This window comes from Mirounga leonina, unplaced genomic scaffold (genome assembly GCF_011800145.1).
Source record: "Mirounga leonina isolate KUSES-001 unplaced genomic scaffold, KU_Mleo_1.0 Mir_174, whole genome shotgun sequence".
Classification (NCBI taxonomy): domain Eukaryota; kingdom Metazoa; phylum Chordata; class Mammalia; order Carnivora; family Phocidae; genus Mirounga; species Mirounga leonina.
In genome coordinates this window covers 20848232-20872506 of record NW_023270451.1, presented here as the reverse complement: position 1 = coordinate 20872506, position 24275 = coordinate 20848232, and the positions used below count along the sequence as shown (strand labels likewise).

General features: G+C 36.9%; 1 protein-coding gene across 4 annotated transcripts in view; it reads left to right on the top strand.

Moving 5' to 3' along the window:
* The window catches only part of HEPACAM2 (HEPACAM family member 2), a 40378-nt gene extending 34220 nt beyond the window's left edge, over positions 1-6158 (top strand). For 2 of the 4 annotated variants that reach the window (XM_035020574.1, XM_035020576.1), the window contains one exon: positions 775-4064. In XM_035020574.1, the coding sequence (XP_034876465.1) occupies positions 775-815 (41 nt within the window). In that variant the 3' untranslated portion in view covers positions 816-4064. Of the gene's footprint in view, positions 1-681; positions 4065-4412 lie in introns of those variants that run through there. The other 2 variants (XM_035020573.1, XM_035020575.1) reach the window with 2 other exon arrangements.
* The last annotated feature ends 18117 nt before the right edge of the window (positions 6159-24275 follow it).

Genomic DNA, 24275 nt, shown 5'->3' with positions numbered 1-24275 from the left:
TTTGCTTATTGTAACTAAAAACTAGTGGTCCTTAGTAGAATAAATATTCCTCAATAATTAAATATCCCCTAAACATGCGGAGGGCATTTTTCTCTCCTGATTGCCTATGGCTTTATTCTTTAAGTTCAATTAAACTCAAAGATCCATTTTATGAGTAATGCAATATTACAGGTGGCTGGTGAATCTCTCTCCTTCCCGTTTCCCAAAGTGAATGTGCAAGCTCTGGATAAAGAATAATAACTTTCTGCTTTCTTGTACCTCTGTTTGACAGTTGCTTCTGAGATAGGAAAGACAGCCAAAAAATTCTTTTCTTTGGCTCTTAGACTATTCTAACAGTGTTGTTTTCATTACTGTATGTGTCTGTTACCTAATTGGACTGGTGTTTAGCAAATTGGTAAATTGACCTGTTTTCATATTTTAGTACTCAGCCCAGTTATTTGGTTATTGAACTTATGGCTACATTTATTTAAATGCTATCTGTTGACCTCATTAAAGCTCCTGGCACAGTTTGTTTTGAACCCGTGACTGGCTGTTAGTATCTTAAAATCGGGACATTTGAGTAAGAAAACCTTTACTTTCAAAAGGAAATTATCTACAGAATTTAGTGATTGCTTATTTACACTTATTGGTTTATAAATGTAATTTTCTTGATCTAATTCAAAACACTCCTATTATTTGCAGCTATTGAAAGAAAGAAAAAATTTAAGGTTCTTCTACCTGTGGAACTGGAAATCTGTAGAATATTTTACATATCTTGTAACATCTTTTTGCCAGGTGAGCATTCATGGGTAAAGCAGTGCATTGGAGTGAAATAATGAAGGAACATTTTGAGGAAAAACAGTGGAAATGTATATTCATCTGGAATCAGTGAAGAAATCAAGCCCAATACCTCTTGCTCATTACTCCTTTTAAATGCAGAATAGAGTCATTTATAAAAATTGTACTGAAGGTTTTCCAGCATACACACAATGCATTGTGTTGTAGAGGAACATGGTGGGGAAGTAGTCCTCAGGGGACAATCTTTATCATAGTGACTGAGAGGGGGAAAAAAAAGACGGGACTTTCCAGTTACTCTTTTCATCTCAAATTTCTCTAAGAAGCTCAATTAGTTCTAATCTACACTTTCACTTTCATCAACATTGACTATCCTATCTAATTCACGAATATGGAAATTTTATATTTGTAAAATTTCTGGTAGGCTTTGTTTTATTAATTCTCATTACTGTTAAATTACCATATTAACTTTTAAAATTTTATTCCCAAACTTATTTCCTGCTATTTGTACCACCCAATAAGGATGGCTCTCACAACAGCAAGACTTGCCTTCTCCTAGGTCGTCAGTTACCAGTGGCTTTTTTGAAAAGACATAAAATACTGAAGGAAATGACACATTAAAGTCTTATTTTTATTTTTGTTCAAGGAAAGATGCATTGAAATAAATTATTCTGGTTTTGCTTTTATATGACCTTGACTCTTTGTCTTGTAGGGCAAAAATTTTACATAAAAGTCAGATTGTACAATTAGATTTTTTATCCTTATTTCCCAGTGTGCAATAAAGTGTAGATTATAGAGAACTACTAAAATAAGAATCTTCCTCTTTCATGGCTATTTTTTTTTTCAGGCTTGAAATTTTTACTTGATTGAATTGCTGATTCTGGGAAGGGCCTCCCTTCTTGTATATTGCTGTATTTAAAAAATCAGTAGACCAAGTGGCAGAATTAGAAAACACCATTTTACAACCTCCAGGGGAAATAACTGATTCAGATCACAATCGTCTTTAGCCAAGACTGCTAGATAAATGGTACCAGATAAAACTAGATGACCAAGGATCAGGTTGCAGAAACTCTGTGAAGGGAAGGTCTGAGACCTAGAGAGAAGTAGGTGTACAAAGTAGCAGAGAGGCAACTGTGCAGGATGCAAGAGGCCCAGGGAGTGGGCACAGAAAGGTCATCTGAGTGTTGTAGGTCTTGAAGATGAAAGATGAATATTTTTGTGTAATGACATTGGCTACAAACACTCTGACCTGACAATGCCACACTTTAAGATTTCATTCTGGCCAAATAAAGGTAGAAACAACCCAAATATTCAACAATAGGGGATTTTTAAGTGACATTAGATCCATACAATGGTTCACACTGCAGCTATTAAAAAAGAAGGTATACACCTGTATTTACTGACTTTAAACTCTGTCTCATGACCTATTATTTTATACACGAGAAAGAAATCACAAGAATAGCATTTCTTTTTCAAAGTGTTTCAAAGGAACCACTGCATTTACACTGTACTTCCCGCCTTTTCATAGAAGCACATGGTGAAAGGAAAATTAAGACAAAGTCCCACAACCCCTTTCTGGTCTTCTTTCTCTACCACCTCATGTATTTCTCTGCTGGAAAAGTCCACCAGTGCTACCACAAACATTTTCTTTTGCATTTGGTATAATATATGTTCATATATATGTGATATATATTATATGATTATATAATTAGATTATATAGAGAGATTTTATATATATGTATAATCAGAAAAGGAATTAATGCCCACTATAAATAAATATATAATATATATACATACATACTTGGAAATGCAGATGGCTAACCATAAGATAATTAAAATCACCTATAGAGAGTAGATCTTAAACAGTCTCACAACAGCAAAAAAGAAAATTGCAATCATGTGAGGTGATGATTGTGTTAACTAACCTTATTGTGGTCAATTATTTCACAGTATGTACATGTACCAAATCATCACACCTTAAACTTATACAATGTTATAGGTCAATTATATCGCAATAAGGCTAGAAAAATAATATATAATCACTTGTATTCTCACCTCTCAGAAATAACGTGTTAACGTTTTCCTAAACTAGTTATGCATGTATTCTTTCATACACCTTCTAGTTCCAGAAAGGATTTATGGTAGCTCATATAAATGCATAATGTAACAAGATAAAATACACCCAAAAAATAAAGTTGATAAAGAAAACAGGGTGAAGGAACAATGAGAGTTTACAAAGGCAAATTGAAAGCAGAAATGAGGTCAATAACCAGTATGATGAATTCCCCTTCATCTCTGAGTATTATTTTATTATACCAAGATCACACAGCATATGCAGGTGGATGTCTAAGGAGGGACTTCTAAACTGAATGCAATTTGTAACTGTCAGAGCCAAAGAAAGGTTGCAAACCCCTCACAGGGCTGGAAAAGAGCAGGTCAGCTTTCCCAGCCAACACTCCCCGAAGGTTCATCTGCCTCTCTCCTTCCTCAATCTTGAATTCCCTCCCTCCCCAAGGCTCTTGCTGGTCTTACTTGAAGAGCTGATTAACTACAATGAGCAACAGCTGTATCTCTGTGTTCCCCTTCCAAGACCCAACCCTGGAACACTTTCAATCACAGACCATCTTATACAGCCTTTTCTTGAATAGGTAATAATACATTCACATGGCTCACAATCAAAATCTTATAAAAAGTATGTGCCAAGACAGCTGTTTGTATTCGTTTTTGGTTTTGGTTTTTGGTTTGGCTAATTTTGTGTCTCCCTCCAGAGTATCTTACCACAAACCAAAGGAAATACAAACACGTATTTTTATTTTTTCAAACTCACTTTTCAGTCACTTGTAATTCCTCTCATTTTTGTATTGCTCTCTGACACACAAATATACAGACTCTCTTAGAGCATGGTTCCACTCAAAGCAACAAGGAATTGCTTAAGGGATAAACGTGAAAGGGTCTAGAATCCAATTAACTTTTGCCGTCAATGGTGTATAACACCGGGTAACTCACTGCTTTTTTAGTATATGGGGATGAAAATCTCATAAATTAATCAAGGTTTCCAAGGCAAGTGATGAACCAAACCCAGATGTTTACCTAACAAATTAATCTTTTAAAACCAGCCTAAAGTTCTTTCCTTATTACTAAACGTAATCTTAGCTGAGCTCTTGTTAAAATTTTTAACTTTCTATTACTGCTTCTAACTTGGAATAGAATTGTATTCCTAGTGTTCATTAAAGAATATATCCTACTGATAGACTTTTAAACAAAAATAAATAAAATACTTGTGAATAAAAGTTTCCCTTGTTTTTGATATTTGTGCACTTCCATGTTAATAAGACAATTTCCGCTAAAACAAACTGCATACATACACTCAAAGATAGTCCATGTGATCACTCAGTTTTATGAGATCATAACACCTTATAAAGTTTTGTTAAAATAATAAAACTGAATGATAACACAGTGCATGGCATATGGGTAGTAGTTTATATATTATTAAAGATTTAATTTATTTTTAGGAAGTTTTTATTTTCTGTTTCTATATTGCTGTGTATCTCTGTGAATTCTTATGTTACTCTTATATATTCCTCTAAAGTTCATGTTCAAATATACATGAATGTCTATGTTTTAATTTCCTGAGGCAGTAAGAAAGCAAAAGTTTCTATCTCACAAGCAGATGTGGAAATCAGACAGAGCACTTGGATTTAACACCGTTACTCTCATCTCCGAGATAGTGTTTATTGGCATTACCATGTTAGCCTTGAGGTTTATAAACATTTTCATATTCATTACCAACTTTGATCGTCACAAGAACCTTGTGGGCTAGAACAAGCATGCCCATTTTATAGATGAAGAGAGATTCAGGAAGTGAAAAGACTCTGAAAATCACCAAACCATCGAGTGGCAGAGCTGATCCCTAAACTGCACTTCTGGCTCCAAGTCCAGGGTCTTTTCCATTGTACCACGTGATTTCTCTGGACAGAGCACCATGGAGTGGAGTGCACACAAATTTTTCTTCTGTCATCCCTACTTTAGGAACTTCATTAGTTTCAAATACCACTGGTCCTCCAGCGAACAGGTTATTTCTTTTTTGTGTCTGAGAACTTTCTCACTTGAATATGCTCCCAAGAAAGATGACAGCTCAATTGCTTGCCATTCAATAGGGCATAAACTGGCAGATTGCTTCTTCCCTGCAGCAGAATTCCACCTTAGGTTAATGACAGAAGGTTTCTGAAGCTTCAGAGCAGTCCCTTATATTCTACATAAAGCAGTTGTCCCAGGAGGTGGGGACTTCAGAGACCCCCATGATAGCATACTCTTCTGAGTGCCCCATATGGCATCCATCCCAGCATATGTACTTTAGAACACAGACAATAAATGTTTTTTTGAACTGTACTGAATTAGGTTACCTGCCCTCTGTATATTTAATGAAGACTCCATTTAAAGGAGGCAAATAAATTACTGTGTTTCCAATAACCAAGTTCCTCTGAGACTGATTCTCAGGGGCACTTGATAACTTTGGGAACTATTTTTCCTGCAGTTCACTGAGACCCTATCAAACTGTTTAGTTCTTCAGAAAGAAGAGTTATCAGGGTCTGACTGTAACTACAAAATTTTATTCTTATTACTTATAAAATAACTAGTTTATGACCTACAGATCACTTGTCAGGACTAGTTTAGGATTCCAAATAGAAATGCCTGATAAACAGCAGTATATGCAACATGAGACTGAGGAGAGGCCTGGGTTTAAGAAATAAATTTGAATCATTTTTATATACTTACAATGCCTTTGGCAGCAAATAACAGAAAATTCTGACTAAAACTGACTTAAATAATTTATTATCCCAAATGACAGGAAGTTCAAATGCAAGGTAGACTCCAGGATTGGTTAATTTAATGACTGAACAGTATCATCAAGAACCCAAGTTCTCTTCCATTTCTCCGCTCTCATGGTTACAGATGGCTGCAGCAATTCCAGAAATTATATCTAGACACCACAAAATCCAGAACATGGAAAAAAACCACCTTTTCCTAGGTTGTTTTCTTATAAATAAGAAAACCTTTCCTGGCAGCCTCCACCAGAATTCCAGTAGTTTTTCCTTGGCTATACTACATGTCCTCTCCTAAAGGAATTACTGGCAAGAGGTATGAGATTAGATTGATACAATACTCGGAATTTAATCCTCTGGAGATGGAAATGAAGTCAACACTCCCAGAAGCACATGGCTGGGTGGAGGAAGAATGGACATCCAAATAAAATTGAAGTTTTTTATGGAAATGAGCAACAAGTGGAAATGGATGCAAGAGGATGAGATCGAGAGCAAACAAGGAGGGAAACACCCTTGGAAAGACCAACTTCAGGAAATTAAAGAGAAGCCAAGGAAGGTTAAGAAGCAAGAGAACTTTTTTTTTTTTTTAACATATAATGTATTATTTGCAGGAGGGGAAGAATGAAGGGGGGGACTGGGAGCGGGAGACAAACCATGAGAGACTATGGACTCTGAGAAACAAACTGAGGGTTCTAGAGGGGAGGGGGTGGGGGGATGGGTGAGCCTGGTGATGGGTATTAAAGAGGGCACGTTCTGCATGGAGCACTGGTTGTTATATGCAAACAATGAATCATGGAACACTACATCAAAAACTAATGATGTAATGTATGGTGATTAACATAACATAATAAAAAAAAAAGCAAGAGAACTTGGAAAGAAATTTTTTTGAAAAAAGATTTTATTTATTTATTTGAGAGAGAGAGAGCACAAGCAGAGGGGGAAGGGGCAGAGGACGAGGGAGAAGCAGACTCCTAGCTGAGCAGGGAGCCCAACACGGACCTCTATCCCAGGACCCTGAGATCATGACCTAAGCCGAAGGCAGACGTTTAACCAGCTGAGCCACCCAGGTGCCCCAGAAAGAAACATTAAGGATAATCTGGGCACACTTTAAAAAGGCAGAGAGAGAAATTGAACACAAATTTTATCATTGTGTATCTATAAATATCTAAGAAAGAAGGTGGTCCTATATATTTGTGTCTCTAGTGAAGGAGGTTCCTGGATTTACAGTGACCACTACCTAAAACCACATTTTCTCAGTTTCTTTTATTGAAATTTTATTAGTCTAATTAACATATAACTTAATTTTTTTTAATTTAATTTTCTAACTTTATGATTTTTCATTTTAAGAAATTTACCAACCAGGAGTTCTGATTCTTAGTTTCAAGCCCTCAGTAGTAGAGACTAACCAGCCAAGGACTCATAATTGGATGTTGATGGACAAAGATATTTGCTTGATTCTATATCCATCAAATAATCTCAAACCTTGATTTAGTTTCCCATCTCATGAAATTGTTCATCACCTCTCCAATGTTCCAACATACACACTTAAAATTGCATTGTTTTAAGATGTCTACTCTCAAAAATGCCCCAGTAAATGTCCCATGATAAAATATATCATGACTGGGGGCGCCTGGGTGGCTCAGTTGGTTAAGCGACTGCCTTCGGCTCAGGTCGTGATCCTGGAGTCCCGGGATCGAGTCCCGCATCGGGCTCCCTGCTCGGCAGGGAGCCTGCTTCTCCCTCTGACCCTCCCCCCTCTCATGTGCTCTCTGTCTCTCTCATTCTCTCTGTCTCAAATAAATAAATAAAATCTTTAAAAATATATATATAGATCATGACTGTACATGGAAAACCTCCATGATCTCTCTCCTTGTCCTTCTGAAAATTCCTGTTTATTTTTCAAGATTCTCAGTGCCAATATTACCTCTGCTGTGCAGCTGTCCCAATAACACCCAAGCCTCTTATGTAGGCCCATAGTGCTACCCACAGAACTCTGTTGGAGCCCTGGTCTTATGTCTGCTTACCCCTGCAAGACAATGGATGAAATAATTTTAAATAAATGAAATATTCTCCCTCTCCCACTCCCCTTGCTTGTGTTCCCTCTCTCGCTGTGTGTCTTTCTCTCAAATAAATAAATAAAATCTTTAAAAATAATAATAAATAAATAAGTGAAATAATATTCAGTTACTAGGTTACAAACGTAGAAATGATATTAGCAAAATACTAGTGTATATGTCCAGGCAAAACCAAACACAGTTTTTTTGTGCCCAGCCACAGTTGTCTAATCTCTAATATGAGAGGGTATGTAGGACCAAACAAGCTCTTTAATTTCTTTAAATTCCGTAGCCTATGATTTTAACTTACTAAAAATATCTATATATTCTTTTTTTTTTAAGATTTTATTTATTTATTTGACAGAGAGAGACACAGCGACAGAAGGAACACAAGCAGGGGGAGAGGGAGAAGCAGGCTTTCCGCTGAGCAGGGAGCCCGATGTGGGGCTCGATCCCATTGGGATCATGACCTGAGCCGAAGGCAGACGCTTAACGACTGAGCCACCCAGGCGCCCCTGAAAATATCTATATCTTCTTAGCAGACAGATATTGTCAGATCCAAATCTTAACTAAACTGCTTCCTTTGTTTAAATAACTGAACCAGGAACTAGACTTAAAAGGTTTGTTTTCTCATTTGAGAACTCAGCATGTCACCTCACTTGTACCCTTATCATTTTTATGCGCATTACTTAGTGGAGGCACTGGTAAATAATTATACACACTATAGTGTTGCCAAAAACTTATTATGTCAGTAAAATGTTCAAACGTTTTCTAGAACATTTTTGGATTTTTTTCCTTTTTAAATTATTTATTTAAAGGAAGAGAACAAAAAACCAGCCTAAACACTTATCAAGAGGTGACCAGGTAAATCCTGGTCAAATAGAGTTCAGGTACTCCGTGGCTATTAAAAAACAAGAGATAAATCTATATGTAATACATGGGAGAAAGTCCTGTACATATTTTTAGCTGAAAAATAATATGTCACAGGTCAGTTTTATGCTATGATTCTTCATGTGAATAAAATATTTTATTCTTTATGTGAAGAGAATATTCAGTAGGAAACATACTAAACTATGAATGGTTAGCAACCATTGGAAAGAAGAAAGGAGTAGTGAGTGAAGAGGCTTACATATTTTTCTTTTTTACTTTACATAAATTTGTACTGCTTGATATATATGTTTACAATAATAAAAGACAAAAACATTTATATAAGGAGAATCTAACACTCTAAATCATTTATTTGACTGGAATTCCATTTGTTTAACATTGTTATGTCCTTTTCATTTACTTTCTTTTCTTTTTCTCCATTTTTCTTGTCCCTTTCCTCCTGGTTTTCCTTTTTTTTTTTTTTTTTCTGATTCATTTCTTCTTGTTTTAATTCCTGCCTTTAATTCCTTTCTCCCTGCCCCCAAACTGGATCCCAGAAAGGTAGAAATCAGAGACTGTGAATAGGGGACATTTCTGTCAGCTGGTGCCTCTGGGCATGGAGGGCTCCCCGAATGGAGGATTCTGAACTATGTGGTTCTGGCCACCTGAGAGGAACTGTGCCCAAGAGGGAAGGACATCAAGATTCAGAGCACAGCAATAAGATATTTAAAACAAAATTTTATTGCTGAAACCCAGAATTTTCTTTCTTCATCAGAATGTATAGACATTTGGCTTTAACGGCCTGGTCATTTCTCCTACTGGACTATAGAAGAAGGAAGAAGGGTGAAACTTGGAGTAAAGAAGCCTCTGTCATCAAGAGAGAATGGGCTATTGGTTACCAAGGCAACTGCAAGGTTAGTCAGAGGCTTAGTGAAAGATACAAAATAACTGGGGTCTTGCTTCTTATGGCTGAAAGTTTATGTCATTGAAGTGAATTGAGCTAAATTGAATTGAAACACTGAATTGGATCCACAGGACTAACCTGAGGAAGAGGCCTTTCATAGATTCACTTAATCAATTTATTGTTAAATAAATGCCAACCTCTTCTGGGTACTTAAAATATATTCTCCCCAAAAATTCAAATCAAAACCACAATGAGATATCACCTTACACCTGTCAGAATGGCTAGTATCAGAAAGACAAGAAATAACAAGTGTTGGAGAAGATGTGAAGCAAAAGGAACCCTCATGCCCTGTTGGTAAGAATGTAAATTGGTGGTGCAGCCACTGTGGAAATCAGTAGGCGATTCCTCAAAAATTAAAAATAGAAATGCCATACTATCCAGTAATTCCACTACTGGGTATTTACCCAAAGAAAATGAAAACACTAATTCAAAAAGATATATGCACCCCTATGTTTATTGCAGCATTATTTATAATAGCAAAGATATGGAAACAACCCATAGATGAATAGATAAAATGTCCATCCATGGATGAATGGATAAAGAAGACATGGGGCATGTGTGTGTCTGTGTGTGTATATTACTCAGTCAAAAAAGAATGAGATCTTGCCATTTGCAACAAAATGGATGGACCTACAGGGTATTAGGCTAAGTGAAATAACTCAAAGACAAATACGATATGATTTCACTTATATGTGGAATCTAAAAACCAAAACGAATGAACAAAGTGGAAATTTTGGGGGAAGAGAATGGGCAAAAAGAAGTGAAAGGGAGTAGGAGGTACAGGCTTCCAGTTATGGAATGAGTAAGTCACAAGAATGAAAGGCACAGTATAAGGAACATAGTCAGTGATATTGCAATAGCGTTGCATGTGACAGATGGTAGCTACACTTGCAGTGAGCATAGCATAACCTACAGAGTTGTTAAATCACTATGTTGTATACCTGAAAGAAACTAATATAAGATTGTGTGTCAACTATACTTCAATTTTAAAAAGGCAAATACATATATATGTATATATATAAATGTATATATATTTTTTCTCCCTTAATCATCAGAATAACGTTATAACTTAATCATCAGAATTTCTCCCTTAATCATCAGAATAACTTTATGAACTTTTCTCCCTTAATCATATCATCCCTTAATCATCAGAATAACTTCCTTAATCATCAGAATAACATTATCCCTACTTTATAGATGAACAAGCAGAGTTTCAGGGAAGTTAGGTCACCCATCCAATAGCATTAACTGGTGAGTAAATGTGTCTCTCTCAGCTCCCTCTCAGCCAATCCAGCAAAGACTGCTTTGTGAAATTGTATGAGAGGTTTCATGAAGCCATGTGTTTATTTACAATGTCCCCAGCTAAAGCCTCTAAACTCTCTGGAATTAAACAGTTGTGGAACTGTTTAATTTGTTCAGTGCTCAGGTGGTTTTCACTTTTCAGAAGGAAACTAGAAAAAGTGGAAATTTTTAAAGCAGAATCAACAAACTAATCAAAAGGAGTATATCTCTCTTGCTATGGGTATAATACATACACATATATACATATAAATATATTTATTTCCATATATAATCATCTATATGCATATTTATATGTATTCAGGCAATGTTTCCATTGCAGTTAAGCAGACCTGTAAACTACTTTGCCTGCAGAGAGAAAAATATAAGTCAGTGTTCTTGAAAGTTCTAGAATTGGGTACCCAGAATTTTAACTTATATTTCTGATACCAAGCTTCTCCCAGAATGTTGTCAGTAAGCCCTTTATTTATATAGAAACAAGAAGGCCCAGCTGAAGGATGTGTGTATGTGTGTGTATTTAACGTGACTCTGAAAGATCTCTGAAGCAGTGGGTACTTGTTTAAACTAGTGTAAAGCAGTTTTAATGGGTAGACTCAATTCCTGTGTCCTCTGAATCTAGTGCATTTTTATTGTAAGTAGCAAGGTAGTAAGGGTTAGCATTTTGTGACATATCTTTGAAAAGGCATTAACACAAATGCTTCCTATTGCTTCTCTTCCCTTCCTGTCTTCCAACCATAAATCGGTGGTGATAAAACCATTTTCTTTTTTTTTTTTTTTTAAGATTTAATTTATTTGACAGAGAGAGACACAGGAAGAGAGGGAACACAAGCAGGGGGAGTGGGAGAGGGAGAAGCAGGCTTCCCGCAGAGCAGGGAGCCCAACGCGGGGCTCGATCCCAGGACCCCGGGATCATGACCTGAACCAAAGGCAGATGCTTAACGACTGAGCCACCCAGGCGCCCCGATAAAACCATTTTCTACTGTCATCGCTGAAGGAAGTTACAGAGGGAAAGCCAACTACCAGATTCTCGTTTCAAACTAGGTCAAGGCAAGCAGTATTTAATGCATGTCCCATCTATATCAGTAGGAGCCATTTGGTCTTCTAAGAAAAGCAGGTGCTCTGCAAGCCTGTTTGCTTTTCAGTCATTGGCATATTGAAATCCAGAAGTGTTGGGTCAGAACTCACATGGATGGCAAGAATAGCTGAGCAATTCCCACTACCAGTGTAAACAGTGGACAGTGGGAACATGCAAAACCATTTCTACCAAGACATATCAGTTTGGCATTTATATGTTTGTTTAAAACACAATTTTCACACCGCAAAACTAGAAGATTACTATACAATTTAAGAAATTAAATATATCACATGAATTCGTATTCAGAGTGGTACAGTGCTAATCGTTATGATCAGGTCATGTGAGATTTCTTTGCTTTTCTGACCCATGACTTATGTTTTCTTCTTGGAACAAACAAAAGTAATAGAAGCAGAAGAATGAAAAATACCGCGTAAGACAATTGGCATTTTAAGGAATAGTTTGCAAATGGTATGATGAAGTGTATCCCACAGCCTAGAGGACGAGATCCATGCAAGTAGGCTTACATTGTAAAAAGTCTCAAGTATGTCAATTAAGACTAAAAATGTAAGATTAGAAGGTGGTTTTTAGATAATATTAAGAACAGAAAGGATTTTTTTTTTTCTAGAAATATAGTTTGCCTGCTATAAAATGTGGCTAAGATGTCCATTCATAATCCCTGCCAACCCAGGATTCTGGAAGTGGTTCCTTTCCTTGATGCTTTAGTGCCACCTATGGTTCCAAGTTAGAAAGTGTTCATTTAAAACAAATTCTAGAAACTGGAAACCGTATCCTGGTTTTAAATTAGCATACTTATCACTCAATTACATTTTGCCTTTGGGGTTTGACTAGATGAACTGAATATCTTTCTGGAGGGCAATTTGACAATATGCATTATGAGATTTTAAAAACGTTTAGTAATTTCAGGTTTAGGAAATGATGAGAGACAAAGACACATGTATAAGAATATATATTATGGTGTTATTTAAAAGAAATTAATGTCCAAAGGATTATAATGCATATATAAGATGGAACATGATGCAGCCATTTAGAAATACATCAAAAAATCACCTTTGGTTGTAATTTCTATAATTTTTCTCCTTACAGAAAGGTTTTAGGTCTTTTATAAACTGCTAAAAACCTAGAGGTATATATATAACTCTACAGTGTGCAATAGTACACCAAAAATAATATAATCCATAAACCACAAAACTAAACTACTATGTATCTAAAAAGTTGAATTGATAAATATGCTGGAAGAGATTGCTTTATTTTACATATACACCAGTCAAGATAAATGAGATTAAAGTCCTTACTTTGTAGAGAAAACGGCAGTCATCAGATAGAAACTTCTTCATCTTTCTAAAATAAAACATACACACCTCCCTTGTGTTTCTGTCCTGGTCTGCATCTCTCCAGTTATCATAGAGGGACCTAATCTCTCCACCTCTGCTTGGAGTTCTTCCCCTTCTCCTACTCAACAACTTTACACTATCCATTATCCCTTTTCTTCTGATTAATATAGTCAACCTTTCCTCTCAATTGAACATTTTCCACCAGCTTTAAGAGATACTCAAGTGTCTGTTATTTAAAACAATAATTCCTCACTCAAACTCATGTTCTCCACCTCCCAACTTCTAGCAAACTACATTTTTCTCTCTCTCAATTCATAGTGTTCTTAATTTTCTATATTTGTTATCATAATTTTCACACCTTCTGCTCAACCCTATGAGTTCGGATGTGTTCTCTCAACCTCTGTTTTCTGGAAAAGATTGCATTACCACCAGTATTGTTTCCTTTTAAAACATCTGATAGAAATCACCAATAAAACCATCTAGGTCTGGTGCTTTCTTTTTTTGAAGATTATTAATTATTGATTTGATATCTTAAAAAATATATAGGCCTATTCTGATTATCTGTTTCTCCTTTTGTGAATTTTGATAGTTTGTCTTGCAGAAATTGGTCCATTTCATCAAAGATCCCAAATTAGTAACAAAAGAGTTGTTTGTGGTATTCTTCTATTAACTTTTTATTGTAAGTGGGATAAGTAGTGATGACCTCTCTCTTTTTTTGTTGTTGTTCACTGTTCTTTCTTTCCTTATTTATTTTGAAGTTTTTATTTTATTTTATTTATTTATTTATTTTTTAATTTATTTATTAGAGAGAGAGAGCGCAAGAGGGGGTCGGGTTAGAGGGAGAAGCAGACTCCCCACCGAGCAGGGAGCCCGATGTGGGACTCGATCCCCGGACTCCGGGATCATGACCTGAGCCGAAGGCAGTCGCTTAACCAACTGAGCCACCCAGGCGCCCTGAAGTTTTTATTTTAATTTCAGTTAGTTAACATGCAGCGTATGATGACCTCTCTTTTATTTCTGATATTACCAATTTATGTTTTCTTTGTTTATTATTTTGTTAGTCTGTGTAATGGGTTGAATTGTGTTCCTCCAAAATTCATATATTTAAGTCCTAATCCCTAGTACCTAGGAATGTTACCTTTTTGGAAATAAGGTCATTGCAGATTTAATTTGTTAAGATGAAGTCCTACTGGAGTAGGGTGGGTCTCTAATCCAATATGATTGGTGACCTTGTGAGGAAGCAGAGACACATACAGGGAAGACTATGTGAAGACACAAGGAGAACACCATGTACAAACCAAGAGATGCCTGAAGCTACCAGAAGTTAGGCTAGAGGCATGGAACAGATTCTCCCTTGCAGCCCTCAGAAGAAACCAACCCTGCCAACACCTCCATCTTGGACTTCTGGCCTCCAGAACTGTGAGATAATAAATATCTGTTGTTTGTAAGCCACCCAGTTTGTGCTAATTTGTTTCAGTGGCCCAGAAAATTAATATACTGGGCCCTGGGAATGCATGAGCTATATAGATTTCAGAGGCTTTAAATTCCTCCAGTATCCTTGATTTTGCATCCTCCTTAAATTAAGTTAAATTAAATTAAGTCTGTATTTTGAAGTTCTTTTAGCTATAATCCACTGTGATTATACAGGAGCCCTGTTAATGTGGTGCTAAGGTGTGGAGGAGAAAAAGCATTCTATAATTCTGTAATTAAATCTCAGGCTTTTAGTGGGCCTGTGTTCCTTGGCTGTGACTTTCACAACTGTTAACTTCTCCCCCTTAGGTAAGACAGGAAGGCAAAAGTGAGCTGGAGTTGGGTAAAAGCCTTTCCTAGTAGGTGGGATAAGACCCTGAAAAAGTCTTTTCCACTAGAGAGTAGGCCTTTGTTTTGAAGAGTGCTCCTGGTGTATTTCAGAATGGTTGCTTTTCTTTTCCCCACCCCGCTCCCACCCTCCCAGCCTGAGCTAGGAGACAGAATTTTCTTGGCTCTTCACATGGAGGTAAAACCTATGGAAGTGTGGGTCCCTCCTAAGACTTAAGAGTTTCTCATTCTCATGCTAGTCTACACTTAGCCTCTAGCAGTTCATCAAAATTACCACTTAAGTGTCCTCACCATTTTATGGCTTCATTAGCTTCTGCTCCAGGTAAGCAGATCTCAACTATGATTCTCTGTATTTGCCTGTGTGTCTAGATTTCAGTTTGGCAATTTGCCCTGTGACCCCAGTTCTTTGGTGGGTCCAAGAAAAGTCACTGATTTTTATTTCATTCAACATTTTTCTTATTGTAAGGATGGGAACAATTACTTCAGAGCCTTATACATGTCAATGCTGAAACCAGAAGTCAGAATAATATTTTAAACACAATATAACACCTAAAATTTCTTTTTTTTTTTAAAGTAGGCTCCATGGGGCTTGAACTCATGACCCTGAGATTGAGACCTGAGCTGAGATTAAGAGTCAGATGCTTAACTGAATGAACCACCCAGGCACCCCCACCTAAAATTTCTTTTACATTCATTTAAGATTATAATGTTAAAAAGAAAACCACAGGTCCAAAATGGCATCTCTTTGGCTGAGTCCCCATGCTGGGGCTTAGTATGTAATCTGATTTCAGTTTCAACCTCCACCCAAAATCTAGTCTTAACTGGTCAGTCAGAAATTTTCAGATGGGTGCCAATGAGTTTACCACATGGGCCTTTTCATTCCCCAAAGAAAGATGAGGTAATCTTCATGATAAGACCCCCCTTTACTTGCTAGATGGGATACTTACTGCCTGATTCATGAATCAACTAATAAAGCCAATTATATCTTTAAAATTTATTCAGTCGAATTTTTGTTATTTAACAGTAATCATAAGCAATTTATAGTATTGTTTTCAAGTTTTTAAATTTTTAAATGAATGGTGCCATATTATAGATACTTTCTAACTCACCTCTATCATGAATAACAAATTTTGGAAATATATTCATGTTGATACATGTCAGCCTAGTTTACCCATCTTAATTGTTGTGTAATATTAAATTGTATGAACATCTCACATATTTATCTTTCCTCTGACTGTTGCATGTTTGAATTTTTTCTTTTCTTCTCTAGAACAATAAATATTCTCATTCATTTATTTCATGAACTTATGTGAGAGTTTCTCTATGGTATAAACCTAGAAACTGAAAATCCACCTTAGGGTCATTGAAATCTTTGGCTTCTCTAATACTGACTAATTGCTCTCCTTACAACTTTTATTCCCACCAGGAACCTATGAGTGTTTTTTCGCACCAACTCTTTCTATTATTTTTCTTATATAATAGATGTGAAATAGTACCTTATATAGTTTTGATATATATTTCCCTGATTACTAGTGAGGATGAAATCTTTTCTTATGTTTATTGGCCATTCAGATTTTCTCCCCTTCACATCTTTTTCCATTTTTCTAATAAAATGTCATTTTTATTGATTTGTAGAAGCTCTTTGCATACTGGTTATTAATCCTTTATTGATTTTATAATCTTATTTTGATTATGTGACTTGTGTTTTCTCTCTTATATGATATATTTGTTAGCTAGGGTACAGTGGGAAGTTACTCAAATAAGAGGTCTGAAAGCTCTAAGCAGAAGGGAGAAAGAGGAAGGGACAAAGCAGGGAAGGAGTGTGTTTTGGTTTGCAGAACCAATAGCTGCAGCCGAGGAGACCTCACGTAGGTGTTTCACCTGATCACCCCTTGCTGATAGCACCCCTGATAGCCCCTTACATGAGCCAGTTTGAGCCAGATTGGAATTGAGGACCTGTGCAGAAGCCTCTCTGAGTTGTCCTGAAGTTACCTTTAGCTCATTATAATACTAAGATCTCCTCCTAAAGGTGTGAAAACTAAGATTTTTCTGCCATTTTTTTTAATATACAATGTATGCACCTAGCATGTTGACATGCTAGGCATGCACAGTTAAACCGAAGTGCTTGTGCAAACTCCCTGCTGCACCCACCCTCTAATACACTGAATAAAAGCTCCCAGTACTAACCCCATAAGAGACAGCTTTGAGAGCTATCTCCCTGTCCCCTTACTTGTAACAAGTACTAAAAAATTTCTTTGCTTTCAATGTTCAATTCAATGCACCCCAAGTGATGAACCCCTTGAGTTTGGTTACATCTTCTAACAAGACTTTTTTAATGTAAAAAAATTTAATATTTTCCTTTATGGTTTGTGTTTTTGTGCTTTGTGACAAAAATCCTTTTTCAAGTCCCATGTTTTAAATATTTTTCTGAAATCCTCTCATGTCATGTTTAGGTTTTTAATTCAACTACATCGTGTTTTGTCAATTTCACCATGTAATTTAGTTTTTGCTTTACATGTAAGGTTATATTTTTAGATGCCCACAAATTCATTATTATATTTTCTTGGTAGAATGTTCTTCATTCCTATCAAAGTCTTTTGTCTTACATTCTATTTTATTTTATTTGATATTAACATTGATATATCCTTTGGTTATTTTCCTGGTATATTTTTAAATAATTTATATTCAATCTGTGTGATTTTTATTTTAGTTGGGTCTCTTGTAAAACTACATATAACCAACATGGCAGACAATTTCACTAAGTGAGTTTAATCCATTCATATTCACTGTGATCAGTATATATTTGCATTTTCTATTTTGATCAGTATATATTTTCATTTTCTCTTCATATTTTATGTTTTCTGCTCATCATTCTTTCTCTGTTTCTTTTTTTTTGTTTTCCTGTCTCCTGTTAAATTGATAAAGTTTCCTACATTTCTTATAACCCCTACTCTCATGGAAGATGTAGAAGGTATTTCTCTTCCCTTAGTGGTACCCTATATTTTTTCAATCACTTTAAAAAAAAAAATTGAAGTTAATCCCTATCTTTATAGCCATCCCTGAAAAATACAATGCTTTAATATTCCTTCATCAGAACACACACACACACAACATACACACACACCTTATTATTGCTGGCTAGAGTTTTAGTTAGAGAACTAATTTTTCAGCATATTTTATCAATTTGTGTGTCTCCATATGTTTCTCAATGTCCTATGTGTTTCCAATTTTTTAAGTTATGTATGTTCCCTCTAGGTTTACTTCTCTTACTATTACAATTCACCATGTAATCATTTTTTTCAATAAGAATCAATTAGTGACAAATTCTCTAGAAATTTTATGTCTGAAAAATGTCTTAATTTCATTTTTACCTTTGAATTATGGTTTACCCGAGTGCACGTTTCTAGGCTGAAGCCTACTTTCTCTCAAAATATTGAATATGTTACCCCATTGTCTTTTCTCATCAGATGTTTCTGATGAAAGTTTTGTCCCCAGTCTTTTGTAGATTATTTGGGACCTTTCCTGTGGGAGTTTACATTTTTTGTATTTATACTTCATGTTTTTCAGTTTCATTTACACTATGTCCAGCTATAGATTTATTTTCATTTCTTCTGCTTTTGTTATTTTTCTTTATATTCAACCAAAGATGTCATGTTTTTCTCCAAACCTGGAAAGTATCTGCCATTATCTCAGTAAATATTACATTGCCATTATTTTCTCTCTTCAGTTTTTCTAGAATAATTAGACATATGTTGAAGTCTCTCCAACTATTCACCATGTATTTTTATGGTTCTTTCATATAGTTTTATTTATTGTTTTCTCTGTGCTTCATTTGAAGAAATTTCTCAAAACTATCTTTCCATGCACAAATTTTCATTTTACTATAATCAGAAATTATCATGTTTATTGAATATATACAAATATACATAACATACATATTAAATGCATGTACATATTCAGTTATGTATAATACATACATAAACATGTATGCATAGATCATGTATAACATAAAATGTACATATACAACAAAATTGACATATGTATTATTTATGTATTTACTTATATAATATGTAAGTATTGATATATATGTATATATATGTGTGTGTGTATAATTTCCAAGATTTTCAATTAACTATTTCCTCCCTATTTTTTCTAACTTTTTCATAAATTCTTGTTGCATTTATGGGTCGTATCTCTTCATTTATCTCTTTAACAACCCTAAAGATGCTTGTCAAAATTTTAGCTACTTTTGTTTGGAATGAATTCATAGTCAATTTTCTTGTCTATCTTTTTGACATTAGCTGCTTGGTGCATTGTAGAATTGGGGTTTGTGACCTCATTTCAAGAGGACTCATTCTCTTTCTCCCTCACTCTCACTCTCACTCTCTAACTCTCAATTTCTCTTCTCTCTTCACCAATTTACCAGTTCCAGTTTGGCAGACTTGCAATTGCCTCCAATTCAATCTTGCATTCAAGATTCCCATTGTATTATTGAAGTTGTCACTGCTAGAGTCCTAAGCCAGTTGTGTCGTTTTAGTTTCTGGTTGTGAGATGATGTCTGGGTTCTCCCAATTCCCTGAATAGGCCCAGCTTCACAGAAAGACTGACGACATCCCTGTCTAATGTGCAGTGGCCCTCCAATGATTGTGGCCTGTTCTTGCTGCATGGGTGATTCTGTGTTGGCTAGAGAGTGGCCCATGGGATTTCTTCATAGCTCCCTGGTGGGAGTGATTCAGAGCATTATAGCAACTCCTCCCTCTATGGGCAATTTGAGTTCATTCCTCAGTGCCATCCCTTAATTTACCAAATCACCTCGTGGTGTTGACACAGTGGAACCCTTGGCCAGCTCACTTCACAACTCTTGAAATTATGATCCTAGGTGGCCTGGACCCTATTCCTACTGCCTATCAATCCTCGTGCCCTGTGCCCCACCCCTATTGTCCTAGTGAGTGGGAGAGAGCTTCCCACTGCCCTTTACTCACTCTACTGAGAGTATGTTAGGCTCTTTCCTCCAACCTCCACACTACCTTCTCCCACGAAACTCCTAGGCAACCTTGGTCCCTGGACAGGGTAATTTTTTAAGATAGTCTGATCTGATCCCATCTTTTTCAAATTCTCAAGGGTCTGCACTGTCCTTCAAGGTATGACACAGGAAAATTGAACTTTTTTGAATACTGAAAGTAAAGTGAGTAGTACCTACTAAATGCTGGGTTCTAATAACTACTACCCCCAACATATGCCCTCAGAAAACAGTGACAATAAATCCCCTTTTCTCCACAGATAATAATTTGGCTGGGATGATGCAAGGAATAAAAACACAACAGATCTTTTTATTTTTCCAGTTATTTGTTTCTGCATAGTTGTTCTCTGCCATTTATATAATATCTACACAGAAGCTTACATGAAAGGTTTAATACATATCCAACCAAACACTTTTCTGCTCAGTATGTTCAAGGATAATTCAGGAAGAATGACATATGTATGACTATTTAAGGAGCTGTAAAACTGAGGGGTATGGTCATTAGGAGCCTCTGGTGCTCATAGGCTCTGTCCTTTGGAAGACCTGGGTCAGATTGTGCAACCTGAATGAGGCAGAACTTCAACTATGAACACTGATTCTCATGGGCTCATGACTCAGCCAGTCAATTTCAAGCTCCAAAATTCTTGAATCCCTGAGAAAGTTTTCATTTACAACAGAAAGAGACAGCCTCCAAGATAGTTCTTTTGCAGGAAACTGGACAGAGTCCAGGTATTCAGAGAAAACAAAGGGAGCACACCAACTTGGAATGATTACTATACATGAAAGTTGCCTGAGAAAACAAAGCAAAAACCTGCCTCCACCTGGAATCTGTTCCTAAACACTAGAAGAAACCACAGGATCTCAGGGCCATAGGAACTGCTGCAGGCACATTTCCTTCCCTTACCAGATGGCAAATCCTGTAACGCGTAATACCACTTTCCCCACAAGCTCCTCCTGTAGACCACAGCTCCACATCCAGAATGCATTCCTATCATTATACCTGATGGTATCTGAAGGGCTTTTTTACACATCGCCTCATCTCACATGATCTTAACAGGATCCCTGTCATCTTCATCTTAATAGATGGATAGACTGAGACAAAAAGAGATTAAATAACTTGGCCAAGATCATAAGGCTAATATATTGTTGGGTTAGAACTTCCTAGGTCTTTTCGGGACAGTAAATCTTCTCTGTCTTAAAATGGATCTCTTGAGTCTGATGCATTTTTGTGTGGAATCCCATGTCAGTAAATCATACATTCTGTAATCGCTATGATGGTATAAACTCCAGAGGCACTTTAGTCAGGAAGACAAACACATATGCAGAAGGGTGTCAATTTCAGGATAAATTAGTCCAGGGTGGAAAGGGCCTGATATAATCAACCTATCCCTAAGTGCCTGTCTGGTATCCTCGAAAGATGGTGTCATATTGAGGGCACGGCCCTGGTCTATGCTGTGGGCAGTTAGGTCAATAAGCAGGGGCGGTAGCTATACCCAGCTTTCTAAGACGAGTCCATGCTATTGGGTACATGAATAGCCTCCAAGCCTGCCATTATGGCCACTCTATTCAAGGGCCTATTGTATAAGCACTACAGTGGCTGAAAACAGACCTGACATGAGTTGCCCTGTCTGGTAAGACTCTTTGGTTGTTTGGTGCCTTCTCTTCAGGAGATGCTCCCTGGTGGACATAACATAAGGCAAAAGGATCCACAGAGTCTCTGATATCTCCCAGAGGTCCATTCATATGCTTCTTCCTCAAATTCTCTTGTTTCCAAGATTCCATTTTGCTCTTCCAAGCCCCTGAACAGCCACCTAAGCCATTTGTCACTGTTCGGGGGGAGGTCCATGTATATCCATACTTTAGATCATTTCCCCCTCTATACAAATTAATGACCAGCTGTGCTACTTATACCTCTGCCCACTGGAAGGATTTCTTCTTTTTTTTTTTTTTGTCAAGGTTACATTGAGTGTAGCTGTAGGGTGGTGACAGTCCATTTTTGATTAGCACCAATATGTTGAGCTGACTCATGAGTACCACCAATATATTCAGCCAACTTATTTGTGGACTGAGCCTTATTTTCTACCTTTTATCTCAGTTTGTCATGAGGAATCCTCCATGATATCAGAAAGATAATTTAAGGGAGAGGCAACAGTGCAATTGGGATAGATGATGTGGAATTCTGGGCCTGTTTCTGATACTAATACACCTGTGTCTGTAATTACTTGTGAACTCTGGACCTCCTCCAATATGATCTAAGTGTAGCATTCCATTGTTTGACAGAGTGCTGTTTCACCAGCTTGACCTCATGACTCCTTGGATCTGATGGCATATATCTTGTGTTGTGAAATTCTGTTCACATAATCACTCAATATCACATAATCACTCAATATCAATATCATAACCACTGGGTGGTCAGGCACCCAGTGTCTTTCAGGGCTCTTTTTCAAACATCAGGTAGTCCTCTGCTGCAAAATTCCTGCCACTAGTCCACAACCCTGGAGAATCTACAATGTGTCTCTCATATTAGGCCTTTCTAGGGACTCCATGAAGTATTTTTACCTACAATGGATAGCCCTAGCATCATGGGATCTGCTGGGCAACATGGCCTGAATAGCAGGACAGCTTACACCACAGTTTGGATCTTCTGCAGAGCTTCTTCTTCCTCTAAACTCCCTAGACCATATAATCCTTTAAAACTGTTGATGTGACAGGGCCCTGAATTTGTGTGATATATCTTCCACCTCTGGCATATATTTGTCTTACTAAAGAATCCAGAGTACTTGCTATGTACCGTACACTAAATCTAATTAGCATGATGTTACCAACATAGTGGACAAATGTGATGTTCTATGAAATAACAACATGATCTGGGTTCTCGCAGGCCATATTAAAACTACATAAAGAGACTTATTATAACCCTGGAGCAACTGCATGGATATGTACTGCTCTCCTTCCAGTGTAAAAGCAAACTGGTTTTGATTGTCATTACTGATATAGATTGAAAGGAGTACATTAACCAGATCAGTAGCTGTATATCAAGTCCCAGAGGTTGTGTTGATCAGTTGTAGTAAAGATACCAAATCTGGCAGAGCAGCTATGGTTGGGACTACCACATACTTAAGCTTATGATAGTCCACCACCATATGCTTGATTTATCTACTTTTGCCAAGGTCATATAGGAGATCTGAATGGAAAAATGAAGACCACTACTCATTCTTTTGTTAAGTTTTTGATAGGAGTGCTAATATCTGCAACTCTCTTCAAGATGACACATCGCTTCAGGTTCACTGTCTTGGCAGAACGATGTATGGGCAATTTTAGGAGCTTCTACTTGGTCCATTCTACTGTAATGGGTCTTGTTCAATAGGTCATGAAACCAATGTGAGAGTTTTGCCAGCTGATAAGAATATTTATCACAGTTATGTACTCAGGTACTGAAGAAATAGCCAATGTGAGTTTGCAAATGCATTGAACCCACCTGTGAGATGGACTTGTGCCATGACTCTATTAATCTGTTTTCTCCATAAGCTCCCACTCTAACCAGAGCACTACAATGACATTTAGGATCCTTGACATCAGTGTCAGCTCAGAGCTTATATCCAGCAATCCTCAAGAGGCCTAGGTAATCCCCCTTTCTTCACTGCACATTCAGGTAAATGTGTGCAGGTCCCCATGGGGAAGAATTGAGAAAATATTTGTCATATTTATTTGCCGTAACATTGCAGGGCCTTTAGGAAGAGAAAGTTGGCTTAGATCTCAAAACTGGCTATAGGGACATAGTTCTCTAATGTGCTGACTGACATCTGCTCTCCAGCTGCTAATCTTCTGGATTATGCAAGTCTGGTTATACTTGTCATAGTTATCATAGTTTTGGGTTGCTCATGCGTCTTCTTCCTAGGAACACACTGTGATCTCTTAAATGACAACCATTCTGTTCTTGCTGCTTGCTTTTATTTTTTTCCACCTTGCTTCTCCGTATAAGTGCTACCCCTGGGGCACTGCCATTCCAGAACACCATCATCTTTCTTGAGCCCAGGTCTATGGTTGTATCTCCTCCTATTAATGCTGATTTTCAGCAGACAGCTATCACTGAGTTCTTAAAGATGCTGGTTCCACTTTTAGCAGTGCATTCCATATTGCCTTAATTAAAGGAGTGTCCTCTGACAAGTTGCCAGGGAAAAGAAACAAATAGTGGGTTCTCTGGGATCATATAATAAATGTATTTCCTC